Source organism: Paramormyrops kingsleyae, chromosome 4 (assembly GCF_048594095.1).
Source record: "Paramormyrops kingsleyae isolate MSU_618 chromosome 4, PKINGS_0.4, whole genome shotgun sequence".
Lineage (NCBI taxonomy): Eukaryota > Metazoa > Chordata > Actinopteri > Osteoglossiformes > Mormyridae > Paramormyrops > Paramormyrops kingsleyae.
In genome coordinates, this window is record NC_132800.1 from 21,214,478 (window position 1) to 21,237,103 (window position 22,626).

The window sequence follows — 22,626 nt, forward strand, 5'->3', positions numbered from 1 at the left end:
ATGGTTAATTGAACATGCATGGAAAACATTGTTTAAATCCTTTACAATGAAGATCAGTAAAGTTATTTGGATTTTTACAACATTATTGTTGAAATACACAGTCCTGAAAAAGGGACGTTTCTTTTTTTGCTGAGTTTATATTTCTATGTATATACGTTTCCGTTCAGGTTTGAGGTTTTCAATGGCTAAGTTTACCCTCATATCACGCCACACTGACCTCTTCCGGCCTTCTAACACGTCATGATCACTGGATGCTTCGTTCCGTTTACTTCGGAGGTCGGAGCTGTGATAGACACGATCAACTCGGAAAACGATATGAACGCCTGCAGCAACATCTTTGCGCTTTGTTGTTGTCTGTACAAGCAACGCATAAACAAGTTATTGCAATCGCTCGCCTGACTGAGCTTTTTTTTTTAATCTTAAATCACATAAATAACCAATCGTGTCCCTATCAATGAAGCTCGAGTAGACTAGTGGGCTAATATCAATTATCACAGACATCTTTGCAAACACTAAAACGTTGGCAACTTCACTAATGTATGAAAAATGCAAACACATCACATATAATAGCAAATTACTTGTTAAAAGTAATTAAACGGCGTTTGTAATATTACTCTCGTCAGTCACGACGGAGGACGCCATGATTGTAGTTTTTATGACGTCAAGTCAGGTAAATCGGGCCATTGAATTTCTGCAAGAGTTTCCAAGCAAAAAAAAAATCCAAGTAGACCAAGCGCTCAAAACTCTTCGTCCGGCTCGGCGCTTGTGTCCCTCAATTTCCACCGCGTCGCGAGCTGAGCACAGGAGCGCCGCCGTGTCTCGCAGAGCACGCGACGCAACTTCCGGGGGACGGAGCTTCTGCGCAGGTCCGTAAACAGGCAGCTAGCTGGAGGTAAAAAGGGCGGTTGATTACTGAAAAGGTAGCTAGTTGGGGTAAACCGAGGAAGCGCTGTCACTTACGGGGGCAGGACAAAGGACGCCGCAGAGGAACTGCCGGCAGCTAAAGAGTACGGTGAGCGGAGAAAATACGGCTATATGTGGTAATAATGTGATAACATTGCCTGTCTTTGCAGCATATAAACCGCTCAGGACAGCTTCTACAATACCGAGACAATTGCGACAATGTCACCGCGTTAACTACAGTGTTGCCGCAGTCACTGTCACCTGCGAACCGGTGACCGGTTTCTGTAGTAAGGCTTCGTGCTCACGCTGACAGCCCAGTCGGAGGTGCAACAGGGCAGTTGGGTCCAGGTGTGTGGGCTGTTTTACCCCCCCCCCCCCCCCCCCCCCCGCTCAGGTTAAAATGTGCATTAATGTGGTCGTTTCAGGTATGTCCATGTAATCACGCGGTCAACAAGGTCAAATAAGCAAGAAAGCTTCACTCAGTTTTTCAAAAGAACACACTTCATACAGAAAAGCGTTAACAGGTATCATTGGAAGCTGTTACTTAAAATTTGTTTTGTCGTTAGTACCCGGTTCGCTGTTAAATGCGATTTTTGGAAGGTTTTGCGTGGCTTTGCAGGTTTGTTCCTACGTTAGTTTGCTTACTGTGCTTGTTGACCATGATGTGTAAGGACGTGCTGTGACGTTATTAGTTAGGGGGACAATGAATGTGTAAAAGGAGCATCTGGCACGACAGCTCTCGGCTTTGACCTGGATCCACTAGCCTGTCTTTGTAGATTACCTTGCATTGTATAATGGATTTAATTAGTGTGTGTTTTTATTCCCCAGAGTCGCATGTATAGTTTAATCTTTTTTTATTATTATTATTATTTTGCAATCCACCTGATGTTTGGTCCCGTGTTCATATCAGGATTCGCACGTTCACCTTTTTGTTTTAACATGAAAACCATCTGCTTCCAAATCCAGATACTTACACAGCAGATTTCACAGAGAGAACCACAGTCTTATAGGGTCTGGTTTCAGGGAAGGGAAGAATTTTAACATAATTCCCCCTATTCATTGGATTATTAAACTTTGTGAAAGAAACGGGTCAGTAGAGTGTTGTGGTAATTGTCTTTATTTTACAGACTTCAGTTACCTGTATTTGTGTAGTGTGATTTTGGGTGGGAGAGATATTTAAGTGACTCTAGAATTACTAATCACGCAACGGTCACTTGCCCACCAAGAATACTGTAAACTTTGAAGCTGACATGATTCGGTTATAATTTGCGTTTTGCCATTGTGGTGGAAAATACTTGAATAGCATTATCTTTTTTTATGGCTTGATTTTTATGAAGGAGTCATTCTTGGCCTCCAGCCTACAGTCTTTCAGTGACATGTCCAAGCCCTCAATGCACTGCTGCCATATGTTAGGCGTGAAAACCGCAAGCCGACCATGCCTGGAGCAGCTGTTACGCTACAGGGGTTCGGTCTCCGATTCTGGGACTTGAGAACGGAGATGCATGGCGTTTACATTAAGCGTGTGTTTATGCAATACACCCAGTGTGACTTTGGAAAACCCCCATCAGACTGGGTCTCTCAATCAGGCGTGGTAGCGCTCTCCACTTCATGCCGAACTTCCTGACTGGATCATCTGATATTGGAGAATATTCTCCTCGGTCTCTGTCACGCTGAGTGTCAGCCAGGAACCACAAGATGGACTGTTTTGCGTATTTGCGGTTGAAAGTTGAGCTTGAAATCACTTCAGATGGAACGCGATTGATTGCCTGAAGACACTTATGCTGCTTTGGCCCTCCGCGGTCCTTTTATGTTGACGTACGTGATGGAACAATTGGTTTTGTCAGGCAGTGTAAGTGGGCAGCACAGAGAGACATTCAGAACATTGCTAATGAGGGTGACTCTTGTACTGATTACATTGCAGAGAGGGGAACAGGGGGCAACGGACGGAGCCATCTGTATTCGCCATGAATACACAGAAATCTCCAGGACGTCTGTATTGGTTAAATATTATGTGGCATTGGAGTTCTGGGGTATCTAGGTGTTTTTCCAAGAGTTTCATCCATAAATGACAAATAGTCCATAAGTTCGCCACTGTAAGATACCCCTGGGAATCTGCAAGCCAAATCACCTCTGAATCTGGGATTCTCTTCAGTATTAACAGAACACAGCCGGTGTTTCTCAGGAAGTCCAGTAAATGTGGGATTTGCTCAAGGGTTGTTAACACTCTGTCAGCTCTGGCTTTGTCTGTTTGGTTCGGTGTACATTGACATAAAAAAAGTGGGGAGTCACCTTTTCCACAACAAAAGCGTAAATGATCAGGATTGTAGACGGGTTGGAGATATTTAAATGGATCCCTGCTTTCGGTGTGGGAGCTACCCCTGCGAGTTCTCTTTGCAAAAGGAGTCTGGAGCTTGAAATAATCATTTAAGCAGCTGCAAGTAACAAAAAATTAAACTGGAAATTGAACAGCTCAAGCATGACAAACAGGTATGGCATTTACAATTACTTGCCATTGTGTGAGTCTACCAGGGGCAATTTATATTTCACTGGATTTCAGCAGCCTTGCAGGGTGTGTTGTGGGCGAGGGGGGGGGAGGCTGGGGGTTGGCGTGTGATTGTTTCTGCTCCGGGGGGTTTAAGAGGGACAGAGTGTGGTGTATTACCATGCTGGGGGGACTGATGTGCTAACTTTTCGTGAGAATTTGCTTTATAATTGATTAATAATAGTAATATCAGTGAATAAGCTGCACAGGGTGCAGACCTGCATCGGTTGATGATGGTCGTCATTCATACCCAACACAATGGAGAAATGTATCCTAGACGAGGGCTTTAAGTTCACCGATACCACACATACTGCATGTGGCAAGAAATGGCAGATATAGATTATGGGGAAAAAATAGAGCTCCAGAAAAGATGGAGGAAATTCAGTTTGGGGGAGGGTCATATGTAACTGGGTAAAGTGCCCTCTAAAGTAGTTACTATGACAACGCTGCCGTTGGTGGTCTGTGGTCTGTGGTCTAGCGGCTTTGCGCTCCACCTCAGGCTCCTGAGCAAATTGAGGGCAGTTGAATCTTCAATCAGAATAGCAAAGGTCAGCTCTATTCTGAGTCCCAGGCTGGGTCGGGATCGGGGGGTTATCGGGTATGACTGGCAGGCGCACCCTCCATCTCCGACAAGTAGGCCACGGCTGTGTTCTGCTGGACAGGCGTGAACCAAAAACATTTAGAGAACAGTTGTGGAGAAGATCCCTCATATACTGACATGCATTTCATAGTTACCCTGATCTAGGGCATTACATAAAGCAGACTCTCAGAAGATCTAATGGTCACATGTCATCTGTGTAAGAGGTATATTAATAGTCAGCTAGTGAATAGCTTCAAATACAACGCTGTGTTTAAGTTGAGAAATACCCAACCCCTTGTTCCACACTCCTGTATCCTGTTCAGAAATGCAGTGCTTGTTTCGGTGTCTGCACATCAGTGTTGTGGACAGGGTTCCTGCTCACGTAGTCAGCCTTGTGATCCCCCGAGGCTGCCCTAATTACTATATGTGTGCGGCGAGTTGCCCCAGTTGCTCTGGGGAACGTCAAACATGGACTGGACTGGAAATCACGTAAATGAAAATGCGGTACGAATGTGGAATCGGAACGCAGAGGTGCTATGAAAGGCTCACGTTATTCCAGGAGCAGCTGTGTTTGGCTAAATGCGCAGATAAAAACAGGAGAGTTGCTCAGGAGACATGAGGACAAGTCACACCTTGTGTGCTTGAAGATTCACATCTTGTGGTGGTGCACCGTTCCGGCAGGTTAGCGTATGGGTGTGGTAGGCACAAATATTTTTTACTTCAGAGGAAATGTATATCCCTGATACACAAATACAAAAGGCTGAAGGATTTTATCTGACTGTAAATCAAGTCTGCCCTAAGGGATCTTCTTACAATGCAGTCTTGATGAAAGGTGACGTCGTGTTTTCCTGGGATCCGATTGGCCAGGAGGTGTCCCATTGACTGCCAACAAAACCTGCTTGGGAGCAAGTTGCCTTTGTAGAGTCTGTTGCCATAATAAAATACCCAGTTAACAATTAACTGCTTTATATTAAGGTTATTGGTACTACTAAAGATAGTATGTCCTTTTAATGGTGCTTCATGGTAACGGCCCCTGTTTGTGACCTCAACTACCTCAAACGAACTTCTGTCCTACTGGAATTCACATGAGAGGATCCTGAGAAATCACTTGATAATCCTCAAACTATTTTATTTTTTATTTTTTTATCTTTTATCAAATGACTGTTCACTAATTATAGCTCACAACACAGCCCCACTACTGTTCACTCTTGTGCCTGGCCATTCCTGGAAGCTCAGCCTAGTCCACCTCTTGAGGGCTTTACGTTTGTGATGCACTAGTGAGGCAAATAGCACATCGCTTTGAACAAAAGCTTCTACTAAATAAAATGAATGAAAAATTACCGGTCTAACCAGCATAAGGATTTCTGCAATAAGCAGAATAGAGAGCTGGAAGATCTCTGGAATCTCCCTGTGACGTTTGCATCCTCTGTGTGCTGGAGGCCAAATGGCCCGTTTCCCCATCGCTCGTGGTAATGGCAGCCCAGCTATGATGTCCATCCTCTGTGGAAAGGGGTAGCATCAGGTAGAACCGCAGTACAGTGGTACCTCAGAACTCGAATTTAATCCGTTCAGAACTCCGGATCGAATCCTAAAAAGTTCGAGTTGTGATCGAATTTTCCCCAAAAGAAATAATGGAAAACGAATTAATTGGTTCCCGGCCCCCAAAAATTACACCTAAATATGTTTTTGTTTTTTTTAGCATTTAAACACGAAATGAACCGGATAAAACAAGAAGAGCATATACTGTACTAAACACATCTAAGCACATTTATCAAAACAGTAATTTGTAAAGTAAGAAAATAAATGTATCCAAACAATGTGTAAAAAAAAAAAAAAAAACATTTGTCCTGCCCCGATCGTCCGCTCCATTCGTGTTAGTGGTGGCACGGTTCACAAAACCCACGGTTCGGTTTGTATCACGGTTTTAGGGTCACGGTTTTCGGTTCTGTACGGTTCTTGTTGTTTTTTCTTTTAATCTTTAACACTCCAGAAATGTACTTCAGCGTATGATATATAGCTTAATTATCCACAATTTAGGATACAGTATTAAAAAAGTTATATCATGTAATCATGCATAAACTGAATTTGACTTGACTTAGAGCACATTATTGGGACCATCTCTGAGGAAAGCTAGGTGAGATTTTGATACAGCAAGAGGAAAGACATTGATGATTTCAACATGCTTTTCATTTATTTGGCAAAAAAAGGAGAACGTGTATTGCCATCTACATGAATGTATGTGCCTTTTTAGCACACAAAGATTGCAATATTACAGAATATCTTGCATTTATCGAACTGGTCAGACACTGTGCAATAAACAGAATTTTTAGGAACATGGCAAATGTTCACATTGCAGCATGGAAGCTGGCTCACTGTTACAACGCGGACCGGGGAAGCAGAGGCGAGGAGACCTAGGATCGGGGGAATGTGGGGTTTAATGAGCAAAAGGAACACAGACGAGCGGTAAAGCAGAATTACAATATAATGACCGGACTGGAGAAAGAAACGGAAACGCGGACTAAATACAATGGAGTAATGACAAATTTGACAACAATCAGGAACAGCTGGTAAACACGGGGAATCCACACAGGGTTAACGAGGGGGCGTGGCACACGGAAAGAGCGGACGATCGAGGCATGACACTCACTGGAGTGCTTTGTCACAGATAACTTAATTTTCTTTAACAAAGTGCCTAACCGCACATTAAATAAAGTCACACAACAAAGGCGCACAACAGTGTTCAGATGTTGTGCTATCCGTTGGCTGAAATTTAAACGTTTTCTTCGGAGACAGGGTGGTAACGCCGAAAACACGAGCTAAACGCAGCAAACGAAAGGCTACCGGAAATTACTTAGCTGGCTGAACTTTTACCGGAGCTACGTCACACCGCTCTGTGCATATAGTCTATTCTTTCGCGCGAAAGGGAAACACACTGACGTCACATACGGGGCACGAGGCTACATTGCGCATGTCATGAACCGTCGAACCGTGCGACGCATGCATGCTCCGAACCGAGACAAGCGAACCGAACGGTTCGGTTTTTTTTCATGAACCGTGCCATCCCTAATTCGTGTGCAACGCCCCCTCGTTAACCCCGTGTGATCAGCTGTTTCTGGTTGTTGTCATTAGTCCTCTGTATTTCGTCCGCGTTTCAGTTTGTTTCCCCAGTCCGGTCATTGTATTGTCCGTCTGCGTTTTGCCTGCCATACCTGTAATTAAACCCGTATTCCCCGATACCCTGATGTCTGCGCTTTTGTCTCCGTTCCGTCCCTGATCGGCAGGATAATATCATTATAAATAAATGTTTTAATGGTTTATTATTAATATTAAAATAAGAAATCTTTATTTTAAAATGTATTTTATTATATAATAATTACAATTACTGTCTATCATTGTCTAAATGTATTTTTTACTGTCTAAGTATTTGTATTCAGTAGGGGTGTAAATCACAGCTTTCCTCGCGATACGATACAGTATCGATTCCTTAAGCCAACGGTTCGATTTTTTTTGATACCTCAGAAATTCCCACGATATGATGCGATACGATTCGATTCAGTTCGATACTGGGGATAGTAGTCGAAATCATGAAATTTCACACAATCCTTTACATTTCAATGGATTAAAAAAGGCAAATATAATTAGCATTTTATCATATTTTATCGGGAACTGTAAGCAAAATCTAGTGTAGTCAAGTATGCCCCATAAATCAAGCAAAATAAAGTGCAATAAGGTAAAAATTAAAACTTTGGATGGATGTAGATTAACATGGTGAATAATTTATATTTAGAATCAAGTCTTCTCCAGACAAATACAAAAGTGTAACAAAAAGTATGTCCATAACTGTCATGAGCTGCTCGTATGACCCTCTCGTGTGCTAGAGGCTTCTTACTTGGTCCAGCTCCCCCATTAATTTTTATACCCTTTCTTAAGTTTAGTAGAAATAAATTGGAGGTTAACTAGGCGACTCGGTAGCTTGCAGCAGCTGATACGGTTGAACACGTCATCCATCCTCTATTTTTTATGCCATACGATCTACCCACACTACCTTTACGATCGACCAGTAGATCACGATCGACGTATTGGGCACCCCTGGTGTAGACCATGTATACGTCGGAGTGGATCATGAAAACAATACTGGAACAGGCCAGAAAAGAAAAACGCATGTATCGATATTTATGTGGTCACATCGATGCATCAGATCGTTTGCCGTTGAATCGATATATCGATACAAATCAATGTATTGTTACACCCCTAGTATTCAGCTAGTATAAACATGCATGATGCTATCACAGCGAATGCGAGGCTGAGACTGAAGCGTTACCCTTTGTTTCCGCTGAGAGACGTGCCGCGTGACTCATTTCCCCGCGCGTACAAGTTCTTAGGTCGGCGTTCACGGTTTGACTTCCGAGATTCAGATCAAGTTCTAGGTAATATTTTTTCGAACTGGCTGGTTCGGCTTTTAAGAAATTCGAGTTCTAATGAGTTTGAGAACTGAGGTACCACTGTACTGTGCAAAAGTGCAAGAAAATGATGATGCTTAAACGATCTCCTTTTGGTATAAAAAAATTCACCCAGAATTTCCAGCAACCGTCTAATACACCATGTATTTTTTTCCTTACTCGGCAATTAGCGTACCGTGTTTAGCTATTGATTACCTCATTGAGTCATTTAACTAATTAATTTATTAAGAAGGATGGTGGTGAAATTTAACAAATACAGAGAATGCCTGTGGTGCCCCAGAGGAGAGATCTGGTACCTGAAGCGCTGTTCTTCCCGCAATCCAACAGCACATCGGTGACGTTTTGGAGAACAGAGGACATTCTTTTTAGTTTTTATTGTTATTTAAAATGTACACTTACTACCAGGATAAATCGCTTTAAACATTTTAAAGTATTAATATGCAACCTCAACAGTCGCGTAATGGTTCTGTCATTGTATTTTTATTATTATTATTATTATTATTATTGTTGGTATTTATATTTTCTCTCTTCTGTTCTGTTTTTTCCGATGATCTGACATCAACCTACTGTATGTTTTGTAAGTGTTCAATAATTATAATAATAATATGAACAATTAATCAAATTTATAATAAACAATTTTGTTGATCGCTTTCACAGTACTGTACTTTTCTGGAAGTTATGACAGGCAATCCAAACAAACCCATTAGGAATCATGACTGGACTGGAGGGAATGAAGCGACCAGGAACTGTGGGGTTTCTGAACTGCTGATGTCCTCCGGGCCAAGAGGGGGTGTGGAGAGAGAGAGCACTGTCATACGTCACTGCGCTGCCATACGTCACTGCGCTGCCATACGTTACAGATTTTCTTTTTTATTGTTTCTTCTACTGAGTCTTTTCATGCTGTTGAGTAGTGGGTCATTTTGCGTTGTTGGTGGTCTAGTGGTTAGGGTGCTTGCCTCCGGACCAAGAGATCGCGGGTTCGTGTCCCACCTCTGGCACTACCATCACTGGGTCCCTGAGCAACTTAACCCCAACTTGCTCTAGGGGGACTGTCCCTGAATTTAGAAAAATGTAAGTCGCTCTGGGTAAGAGCATCCGCTAAATGCTGTAAATGATGTAAATCGAATGTGCAGTTCGCACCCCCAGTTACACCTCACCCAGAATTCAGGTCCCGCCCACGGTCAGCACGCCCGCCACAGCTCACCTCGAGCGATTAGACGCGGCGTCACACGGCCAATCGGTGGCCTGCATGCAGGTGCGCTTTTGTTCCGCCTCTTTCCGCCTGCTGGGCTGCGGGATTTGGTGCCGGCAGTGGATGCGCGGTGCCGGTATCTGTCCACCGACGCTAACGAGTGTCCCCCGTCTGTCCTGTCAGTCAGGAGTGCCAGTTTGTTGCCTAGTGACTGTCAACAAGAAGTCTGACAATCGCCCCCCCGTACCGTGATGTGACAGAAGGGCATTTAGCTACTGGAAGCAGAAAGGGGTCTCCATCTGTCCCATCAGGGGCTTGCCATGAGGCTCATGCTGCCCCTCACAGAAAGACCCCGGGGGGGGGGTATTTATTCTCCTGTGGTGGAACACTTGGCGGGCTATGATGTCTTTGGATAAGGCTGCCAGACTGTCATGACACTCATCTGCTTATTAATCTCTCTCTCTGTTCGATTCTGGGTGCTACACTGTGAAGGTCTGACCCGCTGTAGGCCATAGCGGCCTTGAACCGTTCTATTTCAGTACCTAATGTGGCTGACCAGCTCTAATAGGTCTGTCTCCCCTGGCATTGTGCCTTGCAAGCGCTCCAGTCTGTCCCCTTAACCTCAGTCCCTCCTGATCCTGACTTCTACAAATGGCCCTTTGTGTGATTAGGGAAATGTTACAGAGGATGCAGGTGACTTTATGTGAATCATCTGTTACAGAAATAGGCTCACACTTAACGGCCTCGGTCACTGGTGAAATCACCTTGCTGGCCCTGGGATTCGAATCCCCCCCCTCCCCCCACACACACGTGAGAGCGAAACACCCTGGCGTAGGGTGTCAAGGATACTGTCTACCTCTTTCTCTGGATTCGGTAGAGAGACATTCCTGGGGCTCCATGTGTCATGGTGGATGTGTTCTGCGGTGGCACGTTTGCTTGGTTATATCATCTGTGGAGTACTTGCTGCTGGGTGGCCACAGTGGTGTACTTCACTGGCCTATAAAATTCGAGTGGGGGGTGGGGTGGTAATTGACACTCTTTACTATGCAACTGTTCCAGAAGAATCCTCCTGGTGCGGGGAACAAGTGTGCTTCTGCTGTCTGGCTCACATCAGCCCCCCCCCCCCCCAAACAACATCTGTGGCTGGCACTGATCCGGGCGTAGACCTAGTACACGATGTCTGTTTGTTCGAGACATGATGCGGGCCGATTTTGCTGTTGTCTACCATCTATCCTTTGTGTTTTCCTTTAGTGGAAGGTAAATGGGTTCGACAGACTAATTCTATGCTGTTGTCATACCAGGTTCTTAACTCCACCACAGGGAATGTTCACCTTCACCCTTTTCCACAGCAGTCTGTAGAAGATCTCACGTTGTTCTCTTTACCCTGCAGACTCATCCTCCAGTAAGAACATGGTAGATTATTACCACATTCTTGGGGTGCCGAGAAATGCATCCCAGGACGATATCAAAAAAGCGTGAGTAGAATCTTCTGTACTATTTTCAGTCCTCAGACTTCCTGACCGGCACACGCCCGGCCTGCATTCCACACTACAGTGAAACACCTCTGTTCTCCTGACGCAGGTACAAGAAACTGGCCCTCAAGTGGCACCCTGACAAGAACCCTGAAAACAAGGACGAGGCAGAGAAGAAATTCAAGGAGCTTTCAGAGGCGTATGAAGTTCTGTCCGATGGTGAGACAATTAAATTCTAACCTAAAGAGCGAAAGATGAAAAGTGACAGCCTTGCACTGTTCATGCTCTCCCTCTCTCCATAAGAGTCACAGATGCATCATGAATGCAGACCCTACCGGCCCTGTACCAGTCGCTGTAGCTCTTTAGGTCTGGGAGTCACTGTCTGAGACCTGTGGTCTTCAGCGGAGTCTTGCTTTGTGTTGTGACTCATGAAGGTACGGACTGATGGGTCTGATTAGTCTGTGAGTAACAGCAGCTCAAAGACAGAGGCGGGTGTAGGTGATTAAATGGGAAGGAATCGCAGGTAACTCATTTTTATCTAATGGCAAAAGGACACGGTTGAGGGTGGTAGGGGGTGTGTTATGGGGGGGGGGGGGGGGAGGTGATTCTAAGTGCCCCCAAGTGACAGGGCCCGAATCCAACATAATTGGATTGGTATGATTTGGGGGCCAAATATCTCTAGGGACACCCCCTGGTGAAGGGATCTGACAAAATGACGACAATCATTTTCACATTGTCTGAGAATAATCATTCTTTTGAAATTATTCTTTCAGTTTTCGCACATTCCGTCTTGCTCTCCATTAGGGACATACACACGCACACAGATACATACACATACATGTATTGGGTATCTATTGCTTTGTGGGGACTATCATTCATTTCTGTGGGTATAACCCTAATCCCAGCAATGACAACCTTAATATCTACCCAGCCCTAACCTTAAGTAACCAAACAAAATACAAGATTTTTCCTTTTTGTGTTTTGGTTGTATTCACAGGTTTTTATAAAATTGGGTTTCCCTTGTGGGGATTGACTTTGGTCCTCACAATGTATGTCTCACACACACACACACACACACACACACACACACACACACACACACACACAGGTAAACGTGAGAGCGAAACACCAACCATTTATATGACGCTGTAAGAGCATTTCAGCAGGTTAAGGGATTTTTTTTTTCCCAAAGACACAATGGAGGTGTGAATTTCCTGCTGAGGATGGGATCCGAACCGGCGACCTCCCGATCACATGCCTAACTTGCTGAGCCACCCCCCTCACCCCGCATGTTCTTCCAATTTTGGCGTCGTATAAACATGGCTTCTCAGACCGGTCCCTCCCACAAAGTCCACATTTTACCTAAAATCTGAACTGTCTGGGGTTTCCTGGCGACCAGGTTACACTGTTAGAAACCACAAGGTTGGACAGATAACTGTCATTTCTTTAATATTTATATGATTATTGGTAGATGAAACAAATCCACAATAATAGTTGTTCTAGCAGATGAGCCATAGAGTTCTGACCACCTTGCATGGCCTCCCTCGTGAATTTAATGCATTTTTAATACTTTCTCCCGTTGCAGCCAACAAGCGTGACACATATGACAGGTACGGAAAAGAGGGCCTGAGCACGAATGGAGGTTAGTCATCTGGCTGCTACAGACATCCCAGCCAAGTGCATGCAGAGAAAGCTGGGAGCTCGTTTATTTATATATATATATATATATATATATATATATATAATATATATATAAAAATGTTCATACACTCCTGCAGAAGAAGGAAACGCTTGTATGCGATGTTCACATGAGCAGTAACAGTCAGATTTGTAAAACCTTATGTAAGATAAGTTTATAACTTGCACAACGCGTAACAGAAACATTTGCATGTGTGTATGCTTAAGAGATTTCCCCACCCCCACCTAAAAAGTTCCCTAAATTGGCAAAGCATATTAGTCATGTATATATTAACAAGCATATACTATGTTTGTAACAGCATTTTAGAGACAATGGAGCTACAATTGAGGGGGGGGAAAGGGAATTTCTTAGGCTGTGAGAAGCAGACTTGATAGTGTCTGAGGTTGATGAACACCAATCCCATTTTATCTGGTTGTGCATCTGCCGGTGTGACAAACAGAAGTAAAATAATCGGTTGCCGGCGACTGCTGCCGTTAAAGTGTTCAGCTCAACAAGCCGAACAATGACAAAAATTTAAAAAACACAAATGACCTGGATGTAAAAGCTGTAGAACAGACGTTCCTCTTATCTATATGGTTGATGAAATAGGGTTAATAATCAAAACTTCAGAACTGGTGTCTCCATGTAAAATCAGTCAACGCAAAACTCCTATATACAAAGTCGGACGTCGCTGCAAATTGTATTGTAATGTCTTTGCCTGTACGGCCACTCTAGGGAAACTTCATAGGCGGTCTTGAAAAACTTGAAAAATAATGGGTTGGGATATCGCTGATCTGTCAGCCAGGTCCCATTGATATGTTGCTGTATGTAAAAAAAAACCATCTAAGTCTTGTCAGTACATAAAGATGGACAGGAACAGCATGATTTCGTAACGTAGGTCATTCAAGAGCCGGGGCCGGAACATCACACGATTCCACCAGAATCACTCTTGCTGGTTCAAACCGGTTTAGCCACTTATCATTGTGATGTTTTCCTTGCTTCTTTTGTGTTCGGTTGTGTTTGCACAAGGTCCTCTAACAAAGCAAAATATGACCTGACATGATGATGCTACGTGTGACATACGTACACATGGGCAGTTCTATACCGGTTAGGCTACGTGTGTCTGCACACGTGTTGGTGCCTAGTGACTTTGACTTTTCAATACACACACCTCTTACTTGCATTCTGTTCCATAAATATATTGGTTTAAATAGTTGTGTATCAGATATAATAAAAATGTTTCTATTTTAACATGCATTTCACCAGGCTCTAAAAAAATTATTCAACATAGATGCACATTCCAATCTGATCTTTAGCTGTTGTGTTTTCCCCATTTCCTCCAAAATGTTTGTGCGGCTGTTCTGGACCATTTGTGCAGACTTTTTCCCCCCCCCAGAGTGTTTTTCCTTTGTATAAAATGTGCGTTTCACTCGAATGTTTCTCGTCATTTTTGTTCATATGAGCCCTTGATCAATAAGCTCCCAGGATTGTAGCTGTCAAGGTTTCATTCAGGATCTTTGTGAGTACTGAGAGCATCTGAACGCCAACCTGCCCCCTTTAACTCTACAGGGGGGAATTACCAAAATGGCGATCACATGGGTGGGGGCTTCACCTTCCGCAATCCAGAAGACGTCTTCAGGGAGTTCTTCGGAGGCCGGGACCCATTTGCCGATTTCTTTGGTGGGTCTCCCATCTTCTTGTTCAGCCGTGTTGTGGATTAATGAATATCGTTATTAAAAGTGCCTGTGTTTTATACTGAATGTCCTTCCTTGGATAACTCACAGCTTACCTTAAGAGCTTCTCCAGAACTGGACAGATGTCGAAATGTGGAGTTTAAACATCAAGCATGTTTGTCGTCTTGCTTTTGAGTTTGTTACTGGCCACGGTACAGCATCAGCAATATAAAATTACCGTACCACAGCCACAATCAGAGGCGAGTTTCCCAAAGCATTCTTAGAATTTACGGACGACGTAGTGTTATCTTTTAACGTAGAACTTCCGAACGATGTAGCGTTAAGGAGACTTCGGGAAACTCACCCCAGGTCAGTTAACTGATGTTTCCGCTGTGCTGTAATTGTGTGTGAATTGTGCGAAGTTTAGTGTTTTGGCTGTTAGAGACTCTTAGGTGCCAAATCAATATACCGAAAAAGGTAACATTTTTTATATTGAGTGAGTAAATCCACTTGTGTCGCAGTCACAGAAGTGGGCATGTCAATGTTATATCTTGCCTTATCTTTGGGAAATTTTCAGTTCAGGATTAAGGTGGGGGGGGGGCAGTAACGGTTTCCTCTCTCCTGATTATCGTGCTTATTGCTGTCTAGGTTGTCATATTCGTCCCTGTCTAAGCGTGATTGAACACTTCAGTGCCGGAGCTCAATGCAAACCTCCTAGGTTGCCCTGTTTGTCACCATACACCCCGCCCCCCCCCCTCTCTTTCCGGAGCCTTCTCACGGTCACCCTGTGATCTCCCCTTCCCCCCCCCTAAAGGCCCCGATCCCTTCGCCGACGACTTCTTCGGGGGAAGTAGCAGGAACCAGCGCGGCATTCACCGGAGCAGCACCGGTGGTCCCTTCTTCTATGGTTTCAGTGGATTTCCACCCTTCGGGGTTGGATTCTCAGGGTTTGATACAGGTTAGTTTCCGTGTCCCTGTGTACGATTATTGGCTGTTTTAGACCTAGTGACCCTGTGTTTGGTGCTAGTATCTTGCTTTTATAGTGTTAAATCGGAGAATGTGCAAAGAACTGCTGATGCATTGTGGGATTGCTTTTAAGTGTTAGCAGAGTTAGAGGCCTGTTGGGGGAGAGGACTGGTATTTTCTGCTGCAGCGTTTCACGTCTCGTCCACTCAGGGTTCACCTCGTTCGGCAACATGGGAGGTGGGGGCTTCACCTCATTCTCCTCCACATCATTGGCCGGTGGTGGAGGTGGGGGCGGGAGTAGGATGGGGAATTTCCGCTCCGTATCCACTTCTACCAAATATATCAACGGCAGAAAGATCACAACTAAAAGGTACAGTTCTTGCATTTTTTCCTTCTCCTGTCCAGTGTTCATTCCGAGTTTACAATGAAGCTTCCTCCATTGACTTGTACCACTACAGAAGCATCTGCTAAATAAGTAAAATAGCCTATACCCTACTGAATTTCACATTGCGAACATGATCTTGTACCGTAACTCTACACTCACCCTAGCTGGTCTCGCCTAACTGCTAACAGAATGTCTAGAGCATGTTGTGATCTTATTTAGAACCACAGGCAGAATCCTGTAATCCTTGAATGATAATCCAGCATCACTTCTTCCACTCTGTGTGCTTTAGAATTGTGGAGAATGGACAGGAGCGGGTAGAGGTGGAAGAGGACGGACAGTTGAAATCTCTGTCTGTTAATGGTAAGGAGCAGGTGCTGCAACTGGATAACAAGTAAAAGTCCCTGAATCAATGTGAGGACCTGTGTGGGCCAAAACGTCATCATGGCGATGTTCAGATTTGTCTGTTTGTTCATTGTTGTTTTTTAATTTTTTCTCTGTTGGCATTTGTAATGCAAGGTTAACCTTCTGTGAAACGTCCATGTTTTAATTCAAAGTATTTATGAGGTGGGAGGGGGATTAAACGTTTTGTGTAAGAGTGCATTTGGTTGTGACTTGTTTTGTTCGTTTTTTTTTTCCCGGTTGTTTTTGTGGTTTGTTTGGGACCAGCCTTTGTATGCACTTTGGAGTATTGCAGTTTATATGTGGATGTGCATTGCCTTTTTTATCCAGGGGGGGGGGGAATGTACATTTGAATAAAGCATGATATGATTTTACATTTGAGGGTTAATGTTTCATTGAAGGAAAAATGTTCGTTTGGCTTTGTGGGTTAGCACTGATCAGAAAGTGGCAGGTTCAGATTCTGTGGTTGGCGGAGTGGTCATATATCGATTTCCATTTTGTAAACCTCTGTGTTAGTTTAAAAACCTGCCTATATGCTGTCAGCCTATACACCTACCAAACATCCTTCCTCTGATAATAAGACAGTCAATGTAGCCCAATGTAATGGTGTGTGCCCCTGTCAGACTGAAACACAGTCTAAAGAGATTAGATTAAACACGGATATGCAGCGACCTGGATGCAAACATGATAGAACTGTCGAACCATTTTGAGTACGATGCAAGTGGCTGAATGTGTGGCGTTTAGCTTAAAGGAGCCCAACTAGCTTAGACAGGTTGCTATACACGTTTCTGAAGAGGTGAAAGCAGCCCTATTAAAATATATACTTCAATGGTTTATGCTCTTGGTTTTACAACGTTTATTAAAGCTCAGCCTTTGTTCATAACACCTTTTGTGCTGTGTTTTTTCATTTGATGGCTTTTTTTAAACAATGAACTTCAATAAAAAGTACAAAACACAAAATGGCCAAAAACTGAAAAACAAACAATTGTGGGGGAAAAAAAAAAAAGTATTTTCCCCCTGGGTTAAATGAAATATTTCAGGAAAGCAAGAACTGATGTGTGACAGCATCTTAAGAACCTCCACTCTAGGTTCTTAAGTGTTTTAAAAGGGAGGCACTCTCTACGATGTATACCATCACTGGAAGCAGAAGGCATGACAAAGGTGACTGGAAATTCCAGTTTGCGACACTGAACCAGTTATGCTTTTGGAGGATCATTTATTCACTGGCGCAGTGACCTCAGTCGTAAGTAATAGTTTCGGCGTCATGCTGCAGTGCGGGATGACGATATGCACTGCCGGTCACTATCTGCATTTTATTATATACATTTCTAAAGACAAATTATGGAGAAACAGAGTGTTTATCCAAATAGATGCATGCAAACAATCACCACAAATCAATGGCAACTGAACAACAGGCAGAGCCTCCAGTGAGGATACAAGGGTACAGACAAAAGCCCGTTGAAGATTATTAAGGACAGCACTTTATGCCAGTCCATTGAGGGCAGTCATCCTCCAGTATCCCCCTCTAAAATAGCCGGCACACACAGCTTACTCTCCCCTTCTTCCCAGCACAGACTATTAGACACTACAACAAACCAGTACTGCCACCTAGGGTGCGTTTCCGGTACAACGACAGGGGTTTGAATTGAATTACATGGTACGACGCGTCATTAAACTATCATCTGAAATACTTTTAGTACCACAGTAGGCCGAACTGCAATGGTCCCAGACGTCCTTGGTCTAACTTTTACAGCCCGAAGCGTGGAAAACCGTACAACCTCTATATTATTATTCCTAAATATGACAGCTGTGGCTGTATTACACTATTAATTTGTCATATAATATTAAAAATTCCAAAATAGCAGTGACGTAATAATAATGATACGCTTCTTGTAGAGAAAAAAACATGGAACTATTAGTTATTATAATGTATTTAGTGAAATATGCTCTCTAAATACGTTTATGTAATTTCAATCGCACTATAAACACGCCTTCACAGCCATGGGTTATTATTCAGACACCGCGTTCTTTTTTATTTTCATATGGCAATGAAAGCTCTCATTAAGAACTGATTCAATATTTTAATCATTAATTTGCCTGTGTTTTATTTTGCTTTCCCCATATTTTTTTCCATACTTTGGTCAGATTACTGGCCTGGGATTTTCAATTCCAGACAAGTCTGCACACGCATTTACATGTAAATAGTCTGTAGGGTTTGCAAACCACCGCAAAGGTTTTGATGTAGCGATCGGCTCGAGTTTTCCATTTATAATGAAATAACACAAATTTGACGTAGATCCCTTGCGTTTCGACGGCTTTGTGGCAACGCGCGCCTGTATAATAATATAATAATCTCGTCGCTTTCTGTCGCCACAATTCTCGGCAGCACCACCACCACCTTCATTCTGTTGTTAAGTTTTATTTGGCAGGCGTTCATTTCGGGTAATTTAATGCTTATAGTTTTATACATTTCGCGATATTACTCGATGTGATATCGAGATATACTAATCTCGCAGCCCTAAATATAGATGCAGTGAATTCTACCATATAGCACAAAAAGTGGGTAAACAACATCCTCTCCAATCATTGGCTACCATGCTCGTGAACGGAGAAGTACATATAAAGTACTCTTATAACTACATTTTCAAAGCACCCGACACGATACATAGGTGTGTACAGCAAGATTAATATTTCCCCCTTACTCAGCAGGCGATTACCCTCCATTGGCTGCATTTTCCGCCATCGATAACACCTAAGCTTCTAACTAAAGCTCGACCGCTGCAGCTCGAAATGCACAACTTAGAAAGAACGTTCGCAGATGGTCGCTATCTTTGCTTTTGGGAAACACCTGCATCACCATAATTCGAACTATGCTTTCGGCAAACACTTGCATCGCAACTTAATAGATCTAACTATTTTTGGGAAACGCGCCCCCAGTTATATCAATAACTGGTTACTAGCTGTGTCCAGTTGGCACTTGAATGGTCGAGGAAACCACCGTTAATGCTAGAATGTGCGGTACTGATCGCCCCCTACTGGTGCAACCGACCTTCCAGTCACAGACCCCGAGCAAATACACCCGTATAGCACAATCCACAATCCTCACTTCTTAATACAACACTTGAATGCACCAGATGGAAGGGGAATGAATCACAAACTCACCGACTCAAATCAACGCATTTATAACTTTCAGGACCAGGGTGAGAAATGGCCCATTGAGAAATAATGAGCAAAGCTAATATAACTAACTGATTAAAACCACATCCAGAAATTAAATGTAACAAAGCACTGAACACAACAATTTTGACTATTTCCAATTTATTAATGAAGGTAAATACGGGTGCTTCGGGGGCCGACCTGGCCAACACTAAATAGAATAAGCTTTTAAACCTGACTATACAGAAAGTTTAAAATAAATACACAAAACATCCCTACCCCGGCATAAAGAAGGACAAGATAAATCAAACAAACGGCATACTTACGAATGACCAGGGAGAAGTTTACAGTTAGAAAAGTACGAAACAAAAGCAACGTGAATGGTTTCCCGCATCGGTGTTTAACAAGCCATTTGAAGGAAGTGGTAATCTCGGAATCAGCCAATCGAAAAGGAGATTTGTGGTGACGTAATGACAGGTGGTGGTGGGGGGTCGGGACCGCCAAGACACAACCATAGACACACCCAGCCGGGATGCGAAAGTAGATCTAGTGAAAAACAGGATACTCACCAACATGCGTCGCTCCATATTCACACATACACAAAAACAGAAGAAAAAAAACAGAGAAAAAAAACATGCGTCATAAATTATACATTAATTTTGTAACTAATACTGACTGTGAATGAAACTAGCCTACTGAGTAAAATAATTCTATTGAAACGGATTGGTGGTGCAGTAAATTGGCCTGGATTTATCACGTTTTGTTTGAATTAGAAAAGATTTTTTTATTATTTGAACAACTCATCCGAATAATATTATTAGCAAATTGTATTAGCAGGTATTACTTAAATTATCTAGAAAGATAATTTTATATTTTAAAATAAAATACTAATAGCAATATTAGTAGGCCTATGCATTATTCGTAATAATGGCATTTGATATTGTTTCAACTGCTGAATATTAAAGCTATGGATGATGAGGACTTTTTACGCTTGTGACTCAAGTACCGTTAGCCGTCCTTACGCTAGGCTTAGCGTCTTTTATAATACAATATCTCCCTCTGCTGGACGCTATAAATGTTCATTGAGCTTTCCATCCATCAATCCATCCATCCATCCATCTGTCCATCCAAAAGCTTATGCTTATAAATGGGGTCGCGCGTGGGGGGGGGGGGAGTGGGGGTTGAAGTCTGAAGCCCAGGCGGAATAGGTTTTGGTTAACAAATATTTACTCTATTTTGTCAAGCAATGAAAGTAATTATGTGAAAATTACATTACTTAAATATAATTCGAATCCACCATCCTCGACAGAAGACTGATGCTGAAAGGTTGTATTATTCATGACTAGTTTCCGTGTATGATAATGAATTTTAAATAATGCCTTTTCCTCGCAACCTTCATCTTCCCCCCAGGGTATCACTGCCAACAAGACGTTTATATAGAAAATGTCAAAGTAATTAGTGCACCCGACGGCGTTGCTTTTACTTTATAGATTTATAAAGCTTTTAAGCTGTTTTGGAGGTTGGGAGTGTGTGTATGTGTGTGTATTGGGGGGGGGGGGGGGTACATATTTCATGTCATTCATTTTCCCCACAAAATTCAAAGTTAATATGAAATATAATAGCATCATACAAAACAACGAGCGTATAGACCTTCGGATTACACGTTCTCGATACGAATTTCATTCTGAATTCACTCATTGTTTCCTAACACAATACGTCAACTCCGTATTTTGTTCTGTAATGGAGAAAGAAATGCACCTTTAAAGTAGCCATAGCGAACGTAAAGGACTATCATATGTCAAGGATAAAAATCATGCAAAAAAAAACTCATTCATATCCGCGACGATGTCAGCCCTATAATGGACCTTATTAATCTTAGTTCTCTTTGCATTAAACAAGTTACACAGCCTTGATCGGCGAGAAAAAAAGCAGGCGAGAGGCAGCGGAGCGAAGGGGTATCGAGCGCAGCCTGCGCTGCGGGGTCTGAACCGGCTGGTCACGCCGAAGGTCAGGAAGCGCGCGGCGTGCGGAGGTCAGGGGGCGCGCGGCGTGTTAATTATAGTGCGCCCCCACTCGCCGGGGCACCGACAGCCCGCTGAAGGGACAAGAATTTCAAAAGAGCGACGACGGCTGTCATTTCGTTCATCGAAAAGCAGGAGCATTCGCAAGCAATTTGCTTCTTAAATAAAAACGGGTCCTTGAAATCGAAAATAGCCCAATAGACACACTCAGTGGGTATAAAATACTGAATGGTTCATTTCTTGTTCTTTAGTTGAATGATAATTTCTTTCTTAGCGTGCTTTGTTTTTGCAATATTAGTCTTCACTAGGTTTTGCCGTTATAATGGACACTGATTAAGTAAGTAGTGTATACTATGTAGGCTATGCAAATAAAATCTCTCTATCTGGATAAACACGATAGTGCATAATTAGAGCGTTTATCATGGAGCGGTCAGATGCATCGTTATTAGTGCAGGGCGTTGGGAGTGAAGGACGAATAGCGGTTTTAAGGCTAATTTGAGGGACACTCACGTCGTCATCCCTCTTCACGCTGCGCTCAGATGTGACTCAGCGAGCTCCTCTCCAGACCCTGCACTTCTATTGCCTTTCTGATTTCTATAATCACCTTTTCGTATGCAGCTCGCGAAGTGACGAGATAAGACTTTGTAAGAGCATCAAGCCGGGTCCGGGCTTTTCTGGAAAGGACGTAGCCTAATTAGGGATCTTAAAAACTCGACCTGTCTTCGCACATACAAACCTCTATATGTGGGCCCAGACATGCTTTAGAAAGATCTCATTTGAAAGCAAGCCTAAAACAACACAACGTGTGATGTTGATAACCCATAATGAAATCCACGACGCGACTTCGGATGTTTAAGTGTGACACTTGCATGCTACGGTGCTTTTTAAATTTCGTGGATGTTTGGATCCCTCCTGGTCCACCGGGTTTCGGTTATCCGGCCCACTGGGGCAGATCGCCAACCGAAGGCATCGCTGCTGTCAATCACCCGTTTCTATGGTGATGAATCGGGGATGGAGCTGACGTCTCTCTTACAGTCTTACACGCGCTAATTTCCCGGAAGAATATTTATTGTTGATCGCTACAATGTAACCTGTAATTGGCGATCAAAGCAACTCTTCATTTCAGACACCTACATCCTACAATATTACAATAATTCTCAAACTTACGCTAGAAATTCTTAAAATAACATTAGAAAGCG

At 43.1% G+C, this 22,626-nt stretch overlaps 1 protein-coding gene across 2 annotated transcripts; it reads left to right on the forward strand.

Annotated features, from left to right (window-relative positions):
• The first annotated feature begins 846 nt into the window (after positions 1-846).
• On the forward strand, positions 847-17,133 carry LOC111840242 (dnaJ homolog subfamily B member 6-like). Of its 2 annotated transcripts, none has more exons than XM_023804881.2 (8): positions 847-1,007; positions 11,068-11,152; positions 11,259-11,368; positions 12,735-12,791; positions 14,397-14,507; positions 15,315-15,458; positions 15,677-15,836; positions 16,141-17,133. In XM_023804881.2, exons 2-8 carry the CDS (start codon positions 11,088-11,090, stop codon positions 16,244-16,246), a joined length of 753 nt encoding a protein of 250 aa, XP_023660649.1. In that variant the 5' UTR covers positions 847-1,007; positions 11,068-11,087; the 3' UTR covers positions 16,247-17,133. The 2 variants fall into 2 exon arrangements, with proteins under 2 accessions (XP_023660649.1, XP_023660648.1); XM_023804880.2 differs by having other exon boundaries at positions 848-1,012.
• The last annotated feature ends 5,493 nt before the right edge of the window (positions 17,134-22,626 follow it).

Coding starts and splice junctions, on each gene's coding strand:
- LOC111840242 (XM_023804881.2), top strand. CDS start 11,088: ATGGTAGATTATTACCACATTCTTGGGGTGCCGAGAAATGCATCCCAG. Junction 11,153..11,258: donor CAGGACGATATCAAAAAAGC/GTGAGTAGAATC, acceptor CTCCTGACGCAG/GTACAAGAAACTGGCCCTCA. Junction 15,837..16,140: donor AGAAAGATCACAACTAAAAG/GTACAGTTCTTG, acceptor TGTGTGCTTTAG/AATTGTGGAGAATGGACAGG.